This window comes from Schistocerca cancellata, chromosome 1 (assembly GCF_023864275.1).
Source record: "Schistocerca cancellata isolate TAMUIC-IGC-003103 chromosome 1, iqSchCanc2.1, whole genome shotgun sequence".
Taxonomy (NCBI): domain Eukaryota; kingdom Metazoa; phylum Arthropoda; class Insecta; order Orthoptera; family Acrididae; genus Schistocerca; species Schistocerca cancellata.
The window spans coordinates 175,697,475-175,718,635 of NC_064626.1; the positions used below are offsets into that span (position 1 = coordinate 175,697,475).

The 21,161-nt window shown below is 46.4% G+C and overlaps 2 protein-coding genes across 2 annotated transcripts in view; one reads left to right on the forward strand and one right to left on the reverse strand.

Moving 5' to 3' along the window:
• Nucleotides 1–403: 403 nt before the first annotated feature.
• Nucleotides 404–20,269, reverse strand: LOC126161651 (neural Wiskott-Aldrich syndrome protein-like). The gene is made up of 2 exons (XM_049917678.1): nt 19,944–20,269; nt 404–512 (listed from the first exon to the last, which is right to left on the reverse strand). The coding sequence occupies exons 1-2, from the start codon at nt 20,267–20,269 to the stop codon at nt 404–406; spliced, it is 435 nt and encodes a 144-aa protein (XP_049773635.1).
• Nucleotides 20,268–21,161, forward strand: part of LOC126161725 (neuropeptide SIFamide receptor-like) — a gene marked incomplete at its 3' end in the record, with an annotated part of 110,301 nt that continues 109,407 nt past the window's right edge. Inside the window, exon 1 of the mRNA XM_049917800.1 lies at nt 20,268–20,505. Within this exon, the coding sequence (XP_049773757.1) occupies nt 20,268–20,505 (238 nt within the window). The remainder of the gene's footprint in view (nt 20,506–21,161) is intronic.

Sequence of the window (21,161 nt, forward strand, 5' to 3'; positions counted from 1 at the left end):
TTTTTTTACCTCATTTTGTCCGTTGCTGTTCATTCTATTTGTTCGCCACTGATGTCCCATGACGCTTGTTCTAGTTCATCGTCGATCGTAACTCAGTTCTTTTATTACAGAGGGCAGTTAACCCTCTGACGAACACGCTGAGCTACCCAAACAAAGCAATTCATGAAATAGTTCTAAGATGAGCGTCTTTTCGTACTATCACATTCAGATAGAATCATAATATTTCATACATTTAAATCATTTTGTCTTTGTTTTAGCAGTTAATAACTTATGCTTGGGAAAATTTTCAGTTTTATTACTAGCACTGGGAGGTACATACGCGTTGCGTTAGCATGATGTTTGAACGGTGTTGTTTGGATTATAGACTGGGGAACGGTCAGTACTTTGAGAGAGCTGCGCACAGCTAACTGCGCTGCGGGTCACACAGGGTGGCTGGTGTGACGTCAGACAGGGCGGTGATGACGTCGACGGTCGTCAGACGCTGGCTGGCACGGCTGTTCCATTTGTTACGCCTGCAGTCCGCGAGTGCAGTTCAGCTTTCTCATCTTCCGTCTCCATATCTGCTTATTAGCACTCTACAGTGCAGTCGTACCACGTTTCCTGCAACAAGCGCAGTGTAACATTAGTTTCTTAGGAAAAGCTGTACCAACACGCTACAGACACGAAAAAGATACACACATAAATGTACATCAAACACAAAATATATTTTTGTAACAAAAGTAACAGAAATTTCTTTTATACTCTAGATATTATAAGTTTTGTACACCTTTTATTTTTATTTGACTTGAATTAAATACAGACTTGAACTTTGCCTAGTATACAGGCAGATTTCTGAAACTTGGTCATGTCTAAGAGTATGTTACTCTATAGCGATGCACTATAGTCATTCTGTAACAGTCATGTATCTATCAGTTCACATGAGTATATACAGATCTTTATTATTTTGTACTGTCCAATTTATTTTGGTAAATGCGCAGTTGCGCGTATATTTGATTGCTCCCGCGCTGAGTTCCGCTACAATCCCTCTAACTCTAGGCAAGCCCACGGCTCATTTCACAAGTACGAGAAATGTATTCACAGTTGCGAATACGAACAACCGTCAGCTGTATGAGGAAATGACGACAATGGAAATTTGAGCCGGAATGGGACTCGAACCGGCATTTCCCGGTTTAGGCGAGTGGTCGTGTGACTCACACGACGAGGCCCGTACAACGGGCTTAAAGTGATGTGATTTTGCTACAGCTTGATTAATAGAAGTGACAAAACCTTATGGTTATGCATCAAGTTTTATAAAGTTGACTTAAAACATGGCTTGTTTTAGGCAAATATTTAAATAATATTTTATGTTGTGAAGAAGACGTTATTACTCGCGCTGAAACCTAGGTAAACGATAAAGTTAACCTGCAACTGTAAGCTGTATATTCTTGTATAAACAATATCAGTTGTTGTCGCTGCATAAAAATGTCAAAAAAAGGTACAGAGGATACTAGTTCTTCAGCAGGTGTTGCAGGCCGTCTCCAAATTTAAAAACACGGCCACAGTCTGGGATTTCCGCAGAAAACCATTCGTGACATGGGTGGACAAGGTAACAAGATGGTCAACTGCAGAAGGCCGCGCTCGAAATCCACATTGTGCATTCGTTAGTAAATGTCGAGACTCGAGCCACAACACCATCCGGGAATGAATAACACATTCCATCACCTTGCAAACGCAGCTGTTAGGAGAGATCGAGCGGTAGCCAGAAAGAAGGTTTCTGTCCTTATCGGGCTTAGATATGGGTCCAGGAAATGTGCCTCTGCCCAGATGCGGTTGTACGTGTTAAGCAGAAAGTGCTTGCCCGCAAGAGAAAGATGCTGCAACATCTGAATGTGGATGGCGTCCGGCCCCGGGGCGGAGGATCGGGATGAACTGAGAGCATGATCGAGCTCCCTCATAGGAAAAACAGCATTGTCGCACTCACGATTCGGAGAAGGGAAGGGTATCGAACGAGCCGCCTCCGCTCGTTTCCGATGGAGGAAGGCAGGGTGATAGTGGGAAGAGCTCGAAACTTCCGCAGAATGGCGGCCCAAGGTGTTGGAGATAGCAATAGGGCCCACAATGACATCGTCAGCCACTGTCAGGCCGGAAATTGGATCTTTGTTCCAGAGAGCCGTCGATGGTTGGCCTACACGACAGGGCAAGGTGTGAAACTGTTGAATGAACTAGTGAATGAAATCCAGCTAGCTCTTTTGCTATCTCGAAGAACGCGACGACACTTTGCACGCATCTGTTTATAATGAATGCAATTTGCTAGCATAGGGTGTCGGTTAAAAACGCAGAGAGCACGTCTACGTGCGCCAATTGCGTTGCGGGGTGCCTCAGTCCACCAAGGGACTGGGGCACGACGTGGTAGAGAGGAAGTGCGGCCTCTGCCGCCGGAGGTTCGAATCCTCCCTCGGGCATGGGTGTGTGTGTTGTTCTTAGCATAGGTCAGTTTAAGTAGTGTGTAAGTCTAGAAACTGATGACCTCCGTAGTTTGGTCCTTTAAGTACTCACACACATTTGAACATTCAGTTATTACTCATTATTTCCAATTTGTTTTTGACACCTATTGTTATACAACCTTACCACTGAGTACACCACATTATTTCATTCTGTTCAACGCTTCGTTAAGAAACTTATTCGATAATTTTCTAATTCAAAAGTCACAGTGAACTTATGTCCCCAGTATTACATTAAAACCGTTAGTTACGTCAATATTTCTGCAGCACTCTCAAATCTTCCACGGGCGATCGCCTTCGCGCCCTACGCCCTACCCTCTCTGTTCGGAGTGATGTTGACGACGCTGCTTTAGCGCCCCGTCAAGCTTCCATGCATCGCACGCTATGCTTTCCGCCGATTGCACACCACGGTTTCACGTAACTTACCGGTGAGTACTATATCCTTCCAAACAATTGTCTTTTCTTATGGGCACTTTTTACTATCAAGCTTCTACATAAAATGAGGCTGTTTCGGGATGGATTTAAATATTCATTTACTTACATGAGTTTGAATTGTTTATCAATTAATAAAACTGTTGTGACTTGGCAAGACAGCCAAGCCACTATGATTGGTAGCCGAAAGGCACGCGTTAAGCTCACGCAGGCTGTCGTGAGGTCTGGAACATTTAAGGAAGTTAGGCTTTAGCAAAAAAGGTCGTAGCTGTTGGAATACTTAACTTTAATCAATAATTGGTGAACATCGGTCTGACAGTACGTGCATCACCAGATAAATAGCAAATGATAATGGCGCCTTGCTAGGTCCTAGCAAATGACGTAGCTGAAGGCAATGCTAACTATCGTCTCGGCAAATGAGAGCGTAATTTGTCAGTGAACCATCGCTAGCAAAGTCGGCTGTACAACTGGGCGAGTGCTAGGAAGTCTCTCTAGACCTGCCGTGTGGCGGCGCTCGATCTGCAATCACTGACAGTGGCGACACGCGGGTCCGACGTATACTAGCGGACCGCGGCCGATTTAAAGGCTACGACCTAGCAAGTGTGGTGTCTGGCGGTGACACCACAAAAACTAGTTCCGAAGTCATGATGAATCGCTCTTGAGAAATTCTGATATGATTTGGCCCCAAACGTTGTATATACGCTTGCTCAGTCTCACTGCCTCGATGGTCTTGTAGAAGGCCTGCGTTGTGTGAACACCGACGAAATTTGGCGCCTAACTGGTGGCGTTTTTTCCAAAGAAATAAATAACGATCTAAAATCAATGGAATGTTTTATTACACACGAAATTACTACGAACTGGCATCAATTCAATCTTTGCAACGCACCAAACATATCCTCAGCACAGATAACACACTGAAATAACGCTTTCAGTTGTATTCTTTTTCGCAAAAATCATTATTGAATGGGGATTTGTTGTTTTTATGAGCACACGCGTCAACAGAACTGTGAAACTAAACGTTAATTTTTTTTTATTAGAACTTGTGACAGAACTGTCAAACCAACTGTCACATTTCTTTAAGTGAGATTTTCATTTTCGACTCATCCCGTGGATTTTCCAAACATTTTCTCTCACAAAACACTTTGTACTGACAATTACGAACACAACAACAACAAAATTCAAACAAATTCCTCCAGTCATTCTGAAGTGATGATCTTTCATACATGCGGGAACTGATTTTTATTCATATATAGGTACTACAATCATGTGAAATATCTTCTTTTATATATGGAGGTTATGTATATTCTCTTGGATTTATGTTAGCTAACAGGATTGACAGTTAAAGTTGAAGCTCCATTTGCGGGCGTAAGCTGTCGCCAGCACAACGGTCGGAAAAGATGTAGCAAGAAGATCGGTAGTACGCGGTGGATCAAGCGCTCCTATCAGGAGATAGGCCAAAGACTCGCAAGCAACTTGCCACCGACGCCCTCTCGACCGCAAGTATTTAGATCGACGCCGATGACTAGGAGTCTCAGTCACTAGCTCAGTCACTCAGTTACTAGCTCAGTCCCAGTCACTTGCTCTGTCTCAGTCACTAGCTCAATCACTAGCTCAGGCACTCAGTCACTGGCGCTCCAACTCGCACTCCAGGTGGGGACTGTCATCCATCGCCTGGTGGGACTTGCACTTCACCAGCGGTTGAGGCTAGCGTGGACTATTATCGAAGAGCTTGTACCACAACACATGGCCCCGCTCTTGTAAATAAGGAACCCTGTTGATACATGTGTGCAGCTGTGTTGTAGAAACAGGATACTTGCCACCAAACGACATCCTCTCCCTTGATCGCTATGGTACAAGACTGTACAGTGGCGATGAGAACACAATAGTGGCGACGAGGATGGGATAATTCAGTGCTGATCGAAGTTAATCATCTTGGCCAAAGATTTTGCTTGCTTCTCTTGTTTTAGCTTGCAGGGGTGATCGCTTTGCTAATTTGTTGTTGTATTCTTACATGTATTCCAGGAGGGGTACCGCATAACAAATGAAATTTCTCTTTTGAGAGGCTTTGCTTGTTTTTTTTGCTATAATGTATTTGCGTAAACCATGGTTACCCCGCCCCCTCCGCCCCCTGCCCCCGCACCTCAACCTCAGGAGGCCAGTGTGTTGGAGCTGACGCAAGCTCTTCAGTTTCAGAACCAACAAATTGTTGCTTTGCTGACGACGGTACAACTACTGGCTGCACAAGCTGCGTCGGCCAGCCAACCAACAACACAAGTGCCGCCGACCAGCATACCACCGTTCCGGCAATTTAACGACTCAGAAAAGGAATGGATTGAATATCTCACTTAGTTCCAAGGACTTTGAGAAGTTCATGTGTTCAAGGTATTGTAAAACTACAATACTCTCTTTCGATTGCGGGGTTTCCAGTGTTCTGGTTCATACAATAACTATTCCCAGCTCGACGAACTCAGCTATGACCAACTAATCACTGCATTAATTCAATATTATGACCGGTATGTCCAACTAGCTGCATCTAGACATCAGATTTTTCGCTTGCAGAAAAACCCGGAACAGACGTACCGCCAGTGGTACACTGAATTAACGGGCACGACTAGGAAGTGTAAACTGAAATGAAGTTCTGGCGACACTTACTGTGATTTAATGCAATAACATTCAATGTCCCTGATAGTAGAATACGGGAGCAGATCCTAAAATACTCTGATCCACCACTTTCCCAAGTATTGAAAATATTAGAGCAATATGATTCGGGTACCATAGCAGCCGATAAGCTTAACCAGGCCCCGATTTGTCGGGTCCAGTCGCCCCCTGATCGCGACCAACTCCAGTAGCCACCACAGAGAGCGCGTACACAGCCGCGCGGACAGCCAAGTAAACATGTAAACAGACCTATGAGGTTAGTGAGGTCTTGGCTCAAATGGCTCTGAGCACTATGGGACTTAACTGCTGAGGTCATCAGTCCCCCAGAACTTAGAACTACTTAAACCTAACTAACCTAAGGACATCACACACAGCCATGCCCGAGGCAGGATTCGAACCTGCGACCGCAGCGGTCGCGCGGTTCCAGACTGAAGCGCCTAGAACCGCTCGGCCACTCCGGCCGGCAGTGAGGTCTTGCTCTAGATGTTTTGCTCTCTATAAAAGACAGGATATCCCGTCACGTAACGCAACGTGTTAGACGTGTGGAAAGAAAGGCTATGTCGAAGCCGTTTGTTTGCAACGGGACAAAAACACCAATTTTGCCCACTCCCAGAAAAAAAAACAGGTTCGGGCATACTGTGTTTTCTAAACCTGCAACAGGTTCTGACAAAAGTAAGATTAAGGTTGTGCCCACTTCTCTCCCTAGTTCTGTGCAACGATGTTCAAATAAATTATTTGTCTCACTACGAAATGCTGGTTGTCGTGTGAACTTTCAGTTAGACTCATGTGTCCCAGTAACTTTGCTAAATCGTGCCACGTACGAACAGTTGAGTTCATCACGCCTTTCTAAATCTAGCAAGCGCCTCACTGCTTACAACCGACAGGAAATTGCAGTGCTTGGACAGTATAGTTTGCCTGGCACTTAATCTCACCTTAGAACAGTGAATTTTACTGTGTTGAAATCAAGAGACAGTGAAAAAGTTTTCCGGTTAGATGCCTTTGGTTTGTTTGGCCTTAGCATCCACGATAATGTGCTTTTCCACATCGGCTTGTGATCCAAAAGACAGTGTCACTAGCTTGGAAATTTGTGGTAACGTCTTATGGGACCAAACTGCTGAGGTCATCGGTCCCTAAGCCTACACGTTACCTAATCTAACATAAACTAACTTATGCTACGGACAACACACACCCATGACCCCATGACCGAGGGAGGACTCGAACCTCCGACGGGGGGAGCGGCTCAGACCGTGAGAAGGCGCCCCTGACCGCGCGGTTACCCCGAGCGCCTCACGAGCTCGCTTAAAGAATTTCCTGAACTATTTTCAGAAGGAATGGGAAATGCTAATAACTTTGTAGCACATGTTACATCGAAAGACAATGCACAGCTTACGTTTCTTTCAGGCCCACACCGTTCCAGTTGCTTTAAGAGACAAAATAGCCAGTGAATTGAAAGCATTGCTAGATAATGGTGTAATTGCTCCCATTCAAGCTAGTCATTGGGAAAGTCCTCGTTTTGTTGCCTAAGCATTCTGGTCGCCTTCGCATTTGTGTTGACGTCAAGTCTACGGTCAAGTAGACTGGCCAAGTAGACTCTGCCAGGAACTTAAATGTGATTTGCAGAGTATCCGTGTAGATATAGTTGTAGAAGTCTAAAGAAGTTGACACTTATCCCTTACCTCGCCCTGAGAAACTCGTGGACAGGCTTGGTGCAGGATGTTTCTTTTCTAAGACAGATTTGTGTGATGCCTATTTGCAAATTCCATTGAATGAAAAATCACAGAAGATGTTTGTTGTAAATACACTCTTGGAACTGTTCAAGTATTTGCGTTTGCCCTTCGGCAGTGCTTCCGCACCCGCAGGTTTTCATCATGACTTAGAACAGCTGAATTCAAAAGTGCCGTTTTGTTCAAACTGCATTGACCATTTTGTCGTCTCGGGTCGTACACCAGAAGCAGGACTCAAGTACAGCCTCGAAAAGTGTGGCTTTCTTCAAACTGAACTGCAGTACTTACGTCACGTGATAAACAGTCAGGGGGTGCACTCCCTCCAATCTCATTTGCTTGCAATCCGTGACCTGCCTCTTCCTCGCTAATACGTGGTATCTACTAGTATTAAGGAAAACGTGGAAGGGAAGACCCAACAACGTAACTTTCTTTTCACACAACATATTTATTTAACAATACATAACCATAAATTTGTTTTCTTTACAAATTAACAAATTTCTGAAGTGAATAAGCTTTTACAAGAGAAATCAAAACAAGAACAAAATGACAATTACAATGGCCCGGACCTGCTGCCCGTCCGTTATCGGATGAAACAGCGGTGTTTATACCGCGCTGGACACAGTTTCTCTTATTAAATGCCCTTCTGCAAACCCATGAAAACATAAGAAATATTCATGACAGGAGCGTTTTAATTAATGAAGCAAATGACATAATTTTTTTATTTGGAAACTGTATGTCGAAAGGTTCGAGGTTAAGATGCGTACCTATGCTTAAAGGTTAGGCAAATTAGGAAACAATTGTGACAATAAGGCTTGCTTCAAAGCGAGCAACCTTTCCATTTCAATCAGTAACAAGGTGCGACTGGATCCCAACCAGTCCCTTTTGACAATCTTATTCTTACTAAAGCCTTGCTAACAGTTGGCTGTTAATATGTCAAAAGTTAAACTGCTTTCCAGTTATGAAGGCCACTCAGAAGGAACGATTTAAAATATTACGCATGAGCACTTATTACAAGAGAACTCTCTCAGCGGAATCACAAGATCCAGTTAAAAATATATCAATAATGACCCGGTCTTTCAAAGACACAAACGGACAGCTTAGTACAACAGGTAGTTCGATTATCTCAAATACAATTACAATCAAAGAGTTAAACCGGTTAACATCTGAATATAACCGCAAGACCACTGTCTGTCTAACGTTAACATGTGCCTCGCTCAATTATTTCGACTGTATTTCCGACCAGGAGCTGATACATTAAAACATTAAAGATCAGGTATAAGCTAGAAAGGAAGAGCAATATTACACACAGAACAAATTTTCAAATGACAACTAGTGTCTGGTACAATCCTACGGTCTACATTTTCGATCTAAGAGCCGACCGAGTAAAACTCGGAGGTCGGGTACATACTAGAAAATAATAAAGAGAGGCATTATAGTAACGGGGCCACTTTTTAAACGACAGCCAGTGTCTTAGTACAATACTACGGCTTATATTTAAGACCATGGAGCCCACCGAGTAAAACACGGAGGTTTGGGTTCAAACCAGGAAATGATTAGGAGATCGGGTAGACAATGACACCAATCAGCACGAGGATTACAGAATGTTACTCCCCTTTACAGCAAGCAGCTCCATGGACCCACGGTGCGTCGCAGCGGTTACTGAAATGGAAATGCCGTGTGGCTAGGGCCTCCCGTCGGGGAGACCGTTCACCTGATGCAAGTCTTTCGAGTTGACGCCACTTCGGCGACTTGCGTGTCGATGGGGATGAAATGATGATAAGGACAACACAACACCCAAGCCCTGAGCGGAGAAAATCTCCGACCCAGCCGGGAATCGAACCCGGGCCGTTAGGAATGACATTCCGTCGCGCTGACCACTCAGCTACAAGGGGCGGACGCAGCGGTTACTGAATGGTGGCGATTACTGCCAGGTAGAAGGGGGCAGCCACGCTGCGAGTGGTCGTCCGACACAAACGTTGCCAACCAACCGACGGGATGTCGGCCTGCTGCTTGTAGTCGACACTGACTCCGGTGAAGTACTCCGGTATCTTCGCTCTGCGCAGGCCCTCCTTGCGCAGCTCGTGGCTTCGGCCGCTCGGACCTCGTGACCACCTCTTGTGCCACGCTACTGCTAATCCACAAATTTGGTGCCCCCTTTCGCGGGCCAGCAAACCCGTTTGTATATAGGCAAGCAAAGAGCTTCTGACAAGGGAATCTCCCCATCCCACCCCCGTCAGATTTAGATATAAGTTGGCACACTTTCTAGGATTGCCTTCGGCTGTGCGTCTGAGAAGGACTTTTGAGGTTTTAACTTATTGTGGCCCTGAAAAGGGCCGTTTGTTGAGAACACTACTTTCAATGATTATATAAAGTACAATCACCGGCAATGCGACAATCTTCCAAAGAAGAAGGACCACTTGCCTTTACCCATAAGTGAACACTACAGTCGGAATTTATCTTACAACGTCTACGACAAGACAAAGACAAACTCCCGTGAGGAAGAAGGTAAGAACCCTCACTAGCAATCATAATCTCAGAAACAGGTATAGTACGGAAAGCTAAAATTTCTCTGGTTTCAAAGGATTCCAAACCTGATCTACCTGCATTGTTACAGGCAACGAAAGCTACAGTCAGCTCGAAAATCAAAATTGCGCAATAGCGGGAGCTGATAAGACTCCACATCAGCTGCGTGCGCCAGGACTGATGGTATAAACAGCACACTGTTCTGTCTAGCGCATTCACTCGGTTTGAGTGAATAGCCACTGAGGCACTGCTTCTTACAATGATGCGTAAACGTTGTTATCGTCGTCGCCGGCGATTGCTGGTTTACAAATCACTTGTCAATGTGGACGGTACCCTTGGTGCTTCGACGTCTTCTGGCAAGGGCAAAAAGAACGAAACGAGAGGAGTTTCTAAAACTCTTGAAAAACTGAACACAGATCAATCGAGAAAACAGGAGGAAGTTGTGTGCAACTACGAAAAAAATAAGCAAAAATATACAAACTGAGTAGTTGATGTGCAACATAATTAACATAAAGGACGCTGTGACCTCAGGAGCGCCGTGGTCCCGTGGTTAGCGTGAGCATTTGCGGTACCATAGGTCCTTGGTTCAAGTCTTCCCTCCAGTGAAAAGTTTAATTTTTTATTTTCGCAAAGTTATGATCTGTCCGTTCGTTCATTGACGTCTCTGTTCACTGTAATAAGTTTAGTGTCTGTGTTTTGCGACCGCATCGGTAAACCGTGCGATTAGTAGACGAAAGAACGTGCCTGTCCAGTGGGAACCGAAAACATGTGATCGCAAGGTCATAGGTCAACCGATTCCTCCACAGGAAAACGCGTCTGATATATTCTATACGACACTGGTGGCGGCATGTGCGTTACATGACAGGAATATGTTGTCGACCCACCTAACTTGTACACTTGGCGAATGGGTAAAAATACTCTTCTACCTTCTCCGATTTCAGTTTTCTTGTGGATGTGATAATCACTCCCAAAAATTGATGAAAACCTAAGAGTTTGTCACATAAACTGAAAATAAAAAATTAAAGTTTTCACTCGAGGGAAGACTTGAACCAAGGACCTATCGTTCCGCACCTACTCACGCTACCACGGGACCACGACGCCCTTCAGCTCACTTGAGCCTTGATATTGCCTATGTTGCGCATGGACTACTCAGTTTGTATATTTTGCTTGTTTTTTTGTAGTTGCACACAACTTCTTCCTGTTTTCTCGATTGATCTGTGTTCAGTTTCTCAAGACCTATCCACTGTGCCAACTTATAACTAAATCTGAGGTGAGTGCGATGGGGAGGTTCCCTTGTGAGGACGCAACCCACAGATACCAACTCTTCTTCATTATTGGCAACAAGGCCGCAAGATGGATAGCCGGTACTACCCTTGAACTAATGGCGCCAGACAGAACAGTCTACTAACTTGATGGCGCCACGTCTCTCTCGCAATGTGTCTCAACTGCAGTCAGCACTAGGCAAGATAACACACTACATTCGGTTCATACCGAATGCCACTCAGGTCGCGACACCATTGCATCGCTTGCGTCGCTAAAATGTACATTTTGTGTGGGCTAAAGACTGTCAAGATGCATTTCAAAAACTCAAAAACGCATCGCTTAGTGGCAGATGTTTAGAGCATTTTGATCTTACCAATTCAGCAGTTTTGCAAGTCGATGCTTCTTCCTACGGACTCGGCGCTGTGCTTTTGCACCAAATTGGTGCACAAGACAGAACCACTGCTTTTGCGTCGAAATTGCTCACTCAAACTCAGTGCAATTATTCTCAAACAGAAAAACAAATTCTCGCTATTGTGTATGTTGTGACAAAATTCCATCACTATTTGTATAGTTGCAAGTCCTTTTTGTGGAAGATCACAAGCCTTTGCAGTCCTTGTTTCACCCGTCAAAGGCGGTTCGTATACGAACTACTCAAAAATTGTAACATTATGCCTTGTTGCTTTCGCTGCATCAATATGAAATTGTGTACAACCTATGGCCATGCAGACACCCTTCGTCGCCTTCCGATTGGCCCAGACTCTGATTTTAACGCATCTGCTGCATCTTGTTGCCATATCGATAAGCAGGACTCTGAATTGCTGGTACCTTATCCCTTGCACTACAGAAAATATGCACAGGCTATGGAAGCAGACCCAAATTACATTCGCACGTCTCGGCCTCTTCATTGAACAGTATCCATAACTCAGTTGTGTGCCGATATTTTGCAAATCGACGTATCCTTTCAGTTCAACAAGGTGTGATTCTAGTTCAAAATGACAGTGGACAATCGCTTGTGCTTGTTCCCAAAGTATTGCAAAAGGTTGTGTTGCGATTGCTCCACCAATAACATTGGGGAATTGTTAGCACTAAACAGTTCGCACGACGGCACTGTACTTCGCAGGGCATGGACGCCCACATTGAACAGATGATGTCGCAGTGTCGCCCATGCACGCAAGCCCATCCGCAGACATTCTCAGCATGGCCTAACACTCAATCGCCATGGCAACGAGCGCACATGGACTTTGCAGGACCATTTGGGAACACTCATTAGCTCACAGTGGTAGACTCTTTTAGGAAGGTCCCATTTGCCGTGCCTATGGCTTCTACCACACCACGTAGCACCATTCAAGCGTTACCCTCTATATTTTGCATAGAAGGTTTGACAGAAGTACTTGTGTGAGACAACAGACCACAGTTAACTTCACGTGATTTTTAACAGTTTTGTGAACGATATGGCATTCGTAATCTAACAAGTGCGCCGGCCGCCGTGACCGAGCGGTTCTAGGCGCTTCAGTTTGGAACGGCGCGACCGCTACAGTCGCAGGTTCGAATCCTGCCTCGGGCACGGATGTGTGTGATGTCCTTAGGTTAGTTAGGTTTAAGTAGTTCTAGGTTCTAGGGGACTGATGACCTCATATGTTAAGTCCCATAGTGCTCAGAGCCATTTGAACCATTTTCTAACAAGTGCTCCGTTTCACCCCCAGTCCAACGGAGGAGCAGAACGCTTCGTGCACACTTTTAAGCAATAGATGGCAAAGCTTTTGCACGACCCACACACGGGAACAGACGCTGCGACTCTTTCTCGCCTCCTATCGCTCCCACCCATGAGACGGACCGTTACCGGCGGAACTTCTGTATGGCCGCCGCCATCGGACGCTGCTACACTTGCTACACCAAATGGTCCGCAAGAATCGCTTTCCGCAGGGCGGTCTCGCTCTTTTCAGGGTTTTGGCAGCCGCAGAGTCTGGGAAAGAGGCGTGATCGAGGCAGGCATTGTCTCTTTTATGTACGTGAATGCAGGTCCCGATGATTTGCTGCGCCACCACCAACAACAACCAAATTCGTGTGTGTCATTTGCTCTGTGACTCTGCTGCTTTTCCTCCCCCAGATTCACGGTTTCACGGGCCCGCGCGGCCTTCGCAGCTGCTCACTGGTGTCACCATGGCACCCCAGGAGGAGCGGATGGACAATGCACCCTCGCCCCCGCACCATCATCGTCCCACGACACGTCCCCAGGCCCGGACGTGTGCCCCGGCAGCAGTTTTCCGGAGGATGTTCCCGTTGATTCGCAAACCAGAAGGCTAGGCACGGTCGAGAGTACGCTGTTCTCCATAGTCATAGCTCCCGGCTCATTTCTATGTCCAGCGTCCTGCCTCCCTACCCGTTGTCGATCGAATCCTCTCTAGACGACAACGGTGTGGCATTTTAGGGGGCAGGAACGTGCTGGCGTAAACTGTCACCAGCACACCGCTCGGCAAAGATGTAGCAAGAAGATCGATAGTAGGCACTGGATCAAGCGCACCTATCAAGAGAGAGGCCAAAGACAGACTCGCAAGCAACATGCCTCCAACGCCTCTCGACCGCAAGTATTTAGATCGCCGGCGATCACTAGGAGTCTGTCACTACCTCCGTCACTCAGCCACTAGCTCAGCCTTTCACTTACTAGCTCAGTACCAGTCGCTATCTCTGTCTCAGTCACAAGGTCAGCGATTCAGTCACTGGAGCACCAACTCGCATTCCAGTTGGGGACTGTCATTCACCGCACAGCGGGACTTGTATTTCACCAGCGGTGATGCTAACGTGGACAATTACAGAAGAATTTGTACCAAAACACGTGGACTCTCTTAAGATAAGTAGTTTCCTGTTCATTTTAATAAAATGGTTGAAATGGCTCTGAGCACTATGGGACTTAACTTCTTTGGTCATCAGTCCCCTAGAACTTAGAACTACTTAAACCTAACTAACCTAAGGACATCACACACATCCATGCCCGAGGCAGGATTCGAACCTGCGACCGTAGCAATCGCGCGGTTCCGGACTGAGCGCCTGAACAGCTAGACCACCGCGGCCGGCTGTTCATTTTAATAACGAACCGTGTTAATACATGTGTGCAGTTGTGTTGTAGAAAGAGCATACCAGCCACCAAACAACACTCTCTCCCTTGATCGCTATGGTACAAGACACTACAGTGTCGACGAGGACACAACAAAACACTCCACATGTCTACAACTTTATGGTAAAGCACCATATACCATTCGGATTGTAAGTTGTCATAAGTTTTAGCACTCAGACGTGTGCAATGGATGTGTAATCGGTACTATCAGGTGTGACATCGTTTTGATATTATAGTATGGTGTGTGCCGCGCCAGCTGGCCGAGCGGTTCTAGGCGCTTCAGTCTGGAACTGCGCTGCTGCTACGGTCGCAGGTTCGAATCCTGCCTCGGGCATGGATGTGTGTGATATCCTTAGGATAGGTTTAAGTAGTTCTAAGTCTAGGGGACTGATGACCTCAGATGTTAAGTCCCTTAGTGCTTAGAGCCATTTGAAGCATTTTTTTTTTCTCGTCAGCTGCATCCAAAATGTTTCAAACTACGTCTGCTGTTCGATTATGTTATCATTAACGTTTTGTGTTCCATGCAAACACGTTTACTCATCCTACTGGTAACGTTTATTAACGTAGATATCATATTCTCATGTGTCATCTGCTAACTTCCTGGCCTTCTTTCAACTCGACATTTTTACATTGTCATCATTTTATGACATCGTCGTATTGCAGTGGTACGCTAGTTGGTAACACAGGCTGTGAGTATTGCTTGTATTTTCGATACAATCTTGAAACGTACTTGTACGCTTGCAGTCTCCGTATTCAAGAACTTTGTAGTACAGGTGCTGGAAAGTTGATGGCCTGTTGAGTGTTATTCTAGAGCTATAGAAGAGAGCGAGAGAGACTGAGGGAGTGGGTCGGAGGAGTGGTTTTTGCTAGCAGTGGGTAGCACACGTAGTTTCACGTCCTAATCATTGAGCAACCCAGCCCACTCTCATTATCTCCTGGCGTATTTCGAGCGCGTATAAATTCGTCTACATCTGTTCTCGCTAAAACACTGTGAAAAATATGTGGATATACTTCCCACTGTAACGATTTGTAGGGCTTCTTTCTGTTCCGTTCAGGTATGGAGCGCTGGAAGCTGACTGCTTAAACGCCTCTGTGCGCGCAGTAATAAGTCTAACGTTGTCTTAGCGCTGCATATCCGCCCCCACGTCGTGGTGTAGTCGTTACCTTTGCTGACTGTGATCGGTGGGGCCTGATTTCGATTCCCAATCGGATAGGAAATTTTCTTAGCGCACCAGGCGATCGAATAACGCCGGACGTGGTCTAGCGACCAATGACGCCATTCGATCATTTCATCTTATTTGCGTGCAGGCTGTGGTGGCCGAGCGGTTCTAGGCGCTACAATCTGGAACCGCGCGACCGCTACGGACGCAGGTTCGAATCCTGCCTCGGGCATGGATGTGTGTGATGTCCTTAGGTTACTTAGGTTTAAGTAGTTCTAAGTTCTAAGGGACTGATGACCTCAGAAGTTAAGTCCCATAGTGCTCAGAGCCATTTGAACCAGTTTTTTGAACCATCTCATTTGCGCGATAGCTACTGGGGCGATAGGTAGTGGGTAGATGAATATTCCTAGCTGCCTTACTTAAAGCTGGTTCATGAACTTTTGTATCTAGTTTTCTGGCGATTGTTGGCGTACGTAATTAAAAGTTCGTCGGTTCCGCTTTCAGCATCTGTGTGACGCTCGCCCATGGGTTGACCAAAAGCTGCGTGTGCATTCGAGCCTCACTCCTCTGCCTACGTTCAATTTCCATAGTTAGTTTCATTTGGTACTGACCTTATTCACTGGAGCACTGTTCTAGGATGGGTCGCCGGCCGGAGTGGCCGCGCGGTTAAAGGCGCTACAGTCTGGAACCGCGCGACCGCTACGGTCGCAGGTTCGAATCCTGCCTCGGGCATGGATGTGTGTGATGTCCTTAGGTTAGTTAGGTTTAAGTAATTCTAAGTTCTAGCGGACTTATGACCACAGCAGTTGAGTCCCATAGTGCTCAGAACCATTTGAACCATTTTTCTAGGATGGGTCACAGACTGTTTTCTAAGCAGTCCCTTTTGTAGAGACCGAGTGAGGTGGTTAGCACACTGGGCTCGCATTCGGGAAGACGAAGGTGCAGAACCTTCTCCGGCCACCCAGTTTCACTTTTCGCGTCATTTCCCTAAATCGCTCCAGGCAAATGCCAGGATCGTTCCTTTGAAGGGCATGGCCGATTTCTTTCCCCATCCTTGAAACATTCCGGGCTCGTGCTCCATTTTATTAAAGTCGTAAAACCGTCGTAAGCTACAGTAGACTATCCTAATAAAATGCAGATTACGGTAGTTTTACTAGTAGCTTTGGTCAGTTAAGGTCGTACTCACGTTACCTGTGTGTAAGGTATTCACATACATACTGCGTGTTACCTTATAACGATCGCTTTCTTTACGCATGCGGCCAGTGTGTTATTGGATTCTCTTAGAAACCGGAAATTGTGAATCTTCTAGAACCTGAGTGGGGATATATAAAGAGCAGCATAACTTATGCGAGATTTTTGTTCTTCATAGTTATCCTCCCGTCTGTTACTAAAAAATAAACAGATTTATAGCAAAAATGAAATTGTCAATGTTGTAATTCATGTTTTATTCGGAAGTTTTTGGTTTGTAGCGTGAAACAGAAGCACGCTGTAGTAAAAATAAAGAAAGCAATGCAGACTTATCAAATAGTGCTAGAAAACGCTATTTCCTCAACAAGAAGGTAAAATAAAAAATACACAAAACGAATATATATCAAACATCCCATCACTACTTCGTCGAAATTATGTAAAACATGTTTCTATTCTTCATAAACAACTTCGGCATTTTCGTTAACAACTGTAAACCCCTGCCTTTGGTCACGTTCTATTAATTGCCAAATAACAAAAAAAAATGTTCAAATGTGTGTGAAATATTATGGGACTTAACTGCTAAGGTCATCAGTCTCTAAGCTTACACACTACTTAACCTCAATTATCCTGAGGACAAACATACACACCCATGCCCTAGTGAGGACTCGAACCTCCGCCGGGACCAGCCGCACAGGCCAAAAAACAGCAATTTATTATATATTTTTTATGTTTGTGCATGTAAACTGTACTTGCATCAACAACTAATTGATTTGATTACGGCAACGTGGAGGGTAAAAATCGTGAGAAGGAGACCAAGAGATGAATACACTAAGCAGATTCAGAAGGATGTAGATTGCAGTAGGTACTGGGAGATGAATTAGCTTGCACAGGATAGAATAGCATGGAGAGCTGCATCAAACCAGTCTATGGACTGGAGACCACAACAACGACGACGGCATCAACTATTTTTTATAGTTATAAAATGGAATTCATATTCTGTATGGCCATAAAAAACACAGTGAACTAACACTACATGAGGTGCGCTTCTAATTATGTGCAAAACAAACAACCAGACAAACAAAGAAAAAAAAATCAAAGAGAAGTCGCCTCCTCCTAGTTTCTCTCTTACGCAGTCGTTTATGTTTCTTTCTCTACCAATGCCACGAACACTACCGGTAATCCTATCATTTACTAAATCATTTATATAGTGTACCTAAACTACCGAATCATAGTTTTGGCAGACCACAACTATAGTCTCCTCTTTTTGTTGACTGATTTCACCTTCCTAGTATCCTACTTGTGAACAGAAGTCTACCACCTGTTTTACCTGCGACTGAGCGTATGTGGCTGTTCCTTTGGACATCCTTAGAAATTGTGACACTCAGGTATTTGTACGTGTTGGCCGGTCCCAACTGTGGCGTATTGATATTATACTTATAGGGTTCTAGGTTTTCTCCTTTTTGTGTAGTGCGCAATTTTACATTTCAAAATATTTAAAGGGAGTTGCCGATTTTAGCACAACGTTGAAGTGTTAGGAAGAGCTACCTGAATATTTGTTCAACTTTCTTTAGACAGCGGGAAATCTGATGTTACTGATAATATTGTCGATCAGGTCGTTACTACACTACTGGCCATTAAAATTGCTACACCAAGAAGAAATGCAGATGATAAACGGGTATTCATTGGTCAAATATAATATACCAGAACTGACATGTGATAACATATTCACGCAAATTGGGTGCATAGATCCTGAGAAATCAGTACCCAGAACAATTACCTCTGGCCGTAATAACGGCCTTGATACGCCTGGGCATTGAGTCAAACAGAACTTGGATGGCGACTACAGGTACAGCTGCCCATGCAGCTTCAACACGATACCACAGTTCATCAAGAGTAGTGACTGGCGTATTGTGAGAGCCATTTGCTGGACCATCATTGACCAGACGTTTTCAATTGGTGAGAGATCTGGAGAATGTGCTCGCCAGGGCAGCAGTCGAACATTTACTGTATCCAGCAAGGCCCATACAGGAACTGCAACATACGGTCGTGCATTATCCTGCTGAAATGTAGTGTTTCGCAGGCATCGAATGATGAGTAGAGCCACGGGTCGTAACACATCTGAAATATAACGTCCACTGTTCAAAGTGCTATCAGTGCGAACAAGAGGTCACCGAGTCGTGTAACCAATGGCACCCCATACCATCACGCCGGGTGATACGCCAGTATGGCGATGACGAATACACGCTTCCAATGTGCGTTCACTGCGATGTCGCCAAACACGGATGCGACCATCATGATGCTGTAAACAGAACCTGGATTCATCCGAAAAAATGACGTTTTGCCATTCGTGCTCCCAGGTTCGTCGTTGCGTACACCATCGCAGGCTCTGCTGTATGTGATGCAGCGTCAAGGGTAACCGCAGCCATGGTCTCCGTGCTGATAGTCCATGCTGCTGCCAACGTCGTCGAAGTGTTGATGCAGATGGTTGTTGTCTTGCAGTCGTCCCCATCTGTTGACTCAGGGATCGAGACGTGGCTGCACGATCCGTTACAGCCATGCGGATAAGATGCCTGTCATCTCGAGTGCTAGTAATACGAGGCCGTTGGAATCCAGCACGGCGTTCCATATTACCCTCCTGAACCCACCGATTCCATATTCTGCTAACAGTCATTGGATCTCGACCAACGCGAGCAATGTCGCGATACGATAAACCGCAATCGCGATAGGCTACAATCCGACCTTTATCAAAGTCGGAAACGTGATGGTACGCATTTCTCCTCCTTACACGAGGCCTCACAACAACGTTTCACCAGGCAACTCCGGTCAACTGCTGTTTGTGTATGAGAAATCCGTGGGAAATTTCCTCATGTCAGCACAATTTGGTGTCGCCACAGGCGCCAACCTTGTGTGAATGCTCTGAAAAGCTAATCATTTGCATATCACAGTATCTTATTCCAGTCGGTTAAATTTCGCGTCTATAGCACGTCATCTTCGTGGTGTAGCAATTTTAATGGCCAGTAGTGTATATAACATGAGCAGCAAGGATGCCGACAGTTTTTCTTAGGGCACGCCTCAAATTGGTTCTACCCTATCTATGATTTTCCATCCGAGATAACTCGTCGCATCCTCCCTAGCAAGATATCCTCGATATCCGCTCGACTCCCTTTATGACTGTCCTTCGTTAGTAAACATGGGTGTGATACTGAGTCATATGCTTTTCGGAGATTCGGTTACGTGAAGTTAGGTCGTCGGGCTAGCAGCAATGAATTTTTTTTTTTTTTTTTTTAAAAGAGATATCGTAGGAAGTTTCAGTTGTGCAGGGAGTGGCGTTACGCAGTTTCCGTGGCGCGGGTCGGTGCGTGCTCGGTAACTGCGCTGTGACAACCTCGGCGGGCTTGCGTACCGCAGCCCCGGCGCGTAGCGGCCGCCCGCCCGGGCCGAGGCGGCGCTGCGCGTGCGCGGGGGCGGCGGCAGCGGCGGCGGCGGTGGCTCGGCCTCCGGGAGCGGCGGGCGGCGGGCTTCAGTGCCGGGCGCGCCGCCTCTCGCGATGGACGGCAGCGTCAGCGGGCCTTCAGCCGGCGGCGCCGTCGTGGCAGCGGCGCGACACAACGCGACGGCGGCCGCTGCCGGGGGCGGGCCGGGCGCGGCCGCGGCGGCCGGGGGCGGCGGGGGCGGGCCGCCCAACGCCTCCTCGGCCGTGATGGCCGCGGCCGCCGGGCCCTGGCCCATGCTGCCCGACGACCTCGTGTACCGGCACTCGGCCGCCATGACGGCCGTCTACTGCGCCGCCTACTCGCTCGTCTTCCTGCTCGGGCTCGTCGGCAACTGCTGCGTCATCGCGGTCGTGTGGCGGTCGCCGCGCATGCGCACCGTCACCAACCTCTTCATCGCGAACCTGGCCGCTGCCGACCTGCTCGTGGTCGTCGTCTGCCTTCCCGCCACGCTCGTCTCCAACATCTTCGTGCGTGAGTACCGCCGCTTCCCGCGACTGCGCTGCCGGCGCCGCCGCCGCCGCCGCCGCTGGCCCCCGTGCCCGGCGACTGCCGGCCGCGGCACGCACCAACCACGGCTGTCTGTCTTCCCTCACCCCAAATAAAGCAAGAGCACGGTCCTTTCTGCCTTCCCAACTCTCCTGCATCCTTCTTGTCGTAAGATCACTATTTATCCGTCGAAATATTACGCTGCTCCTCTGTCCGCTAACGCAATGCGTAGAGGAGCAGCTTACTTGCGGCGGCGCTCGCTACAGCTGCAGCACGCAAAATAAAAACAAATAATGTTTAATGTTTCCAACTCATTTACAGGCTCCTGGATCACCGACTCAGTTTCGACTTCTTAAATTCTACAGCTTGTGTAATTCTGATAGCGAAACTCTGTTGGAGCATATTTCCTAAACACCTATTTCACGTTTTTACTTTAGGGTTGGATAAGTACAATATTGATTCTACTGCCTAGGGCGCACACTACAGATGTAACTCCAAACTCGAAACAAAATAAGAACAAATTAATTCGTACCTCTCCAACTCTTCATATATTCTTCTTCTTCTCCTTATTTCCCCGTATAAACATCGCACTCCTCCACTGTTCGCTAACTTATTAACTAAAATTTTACGTTATCAGACTG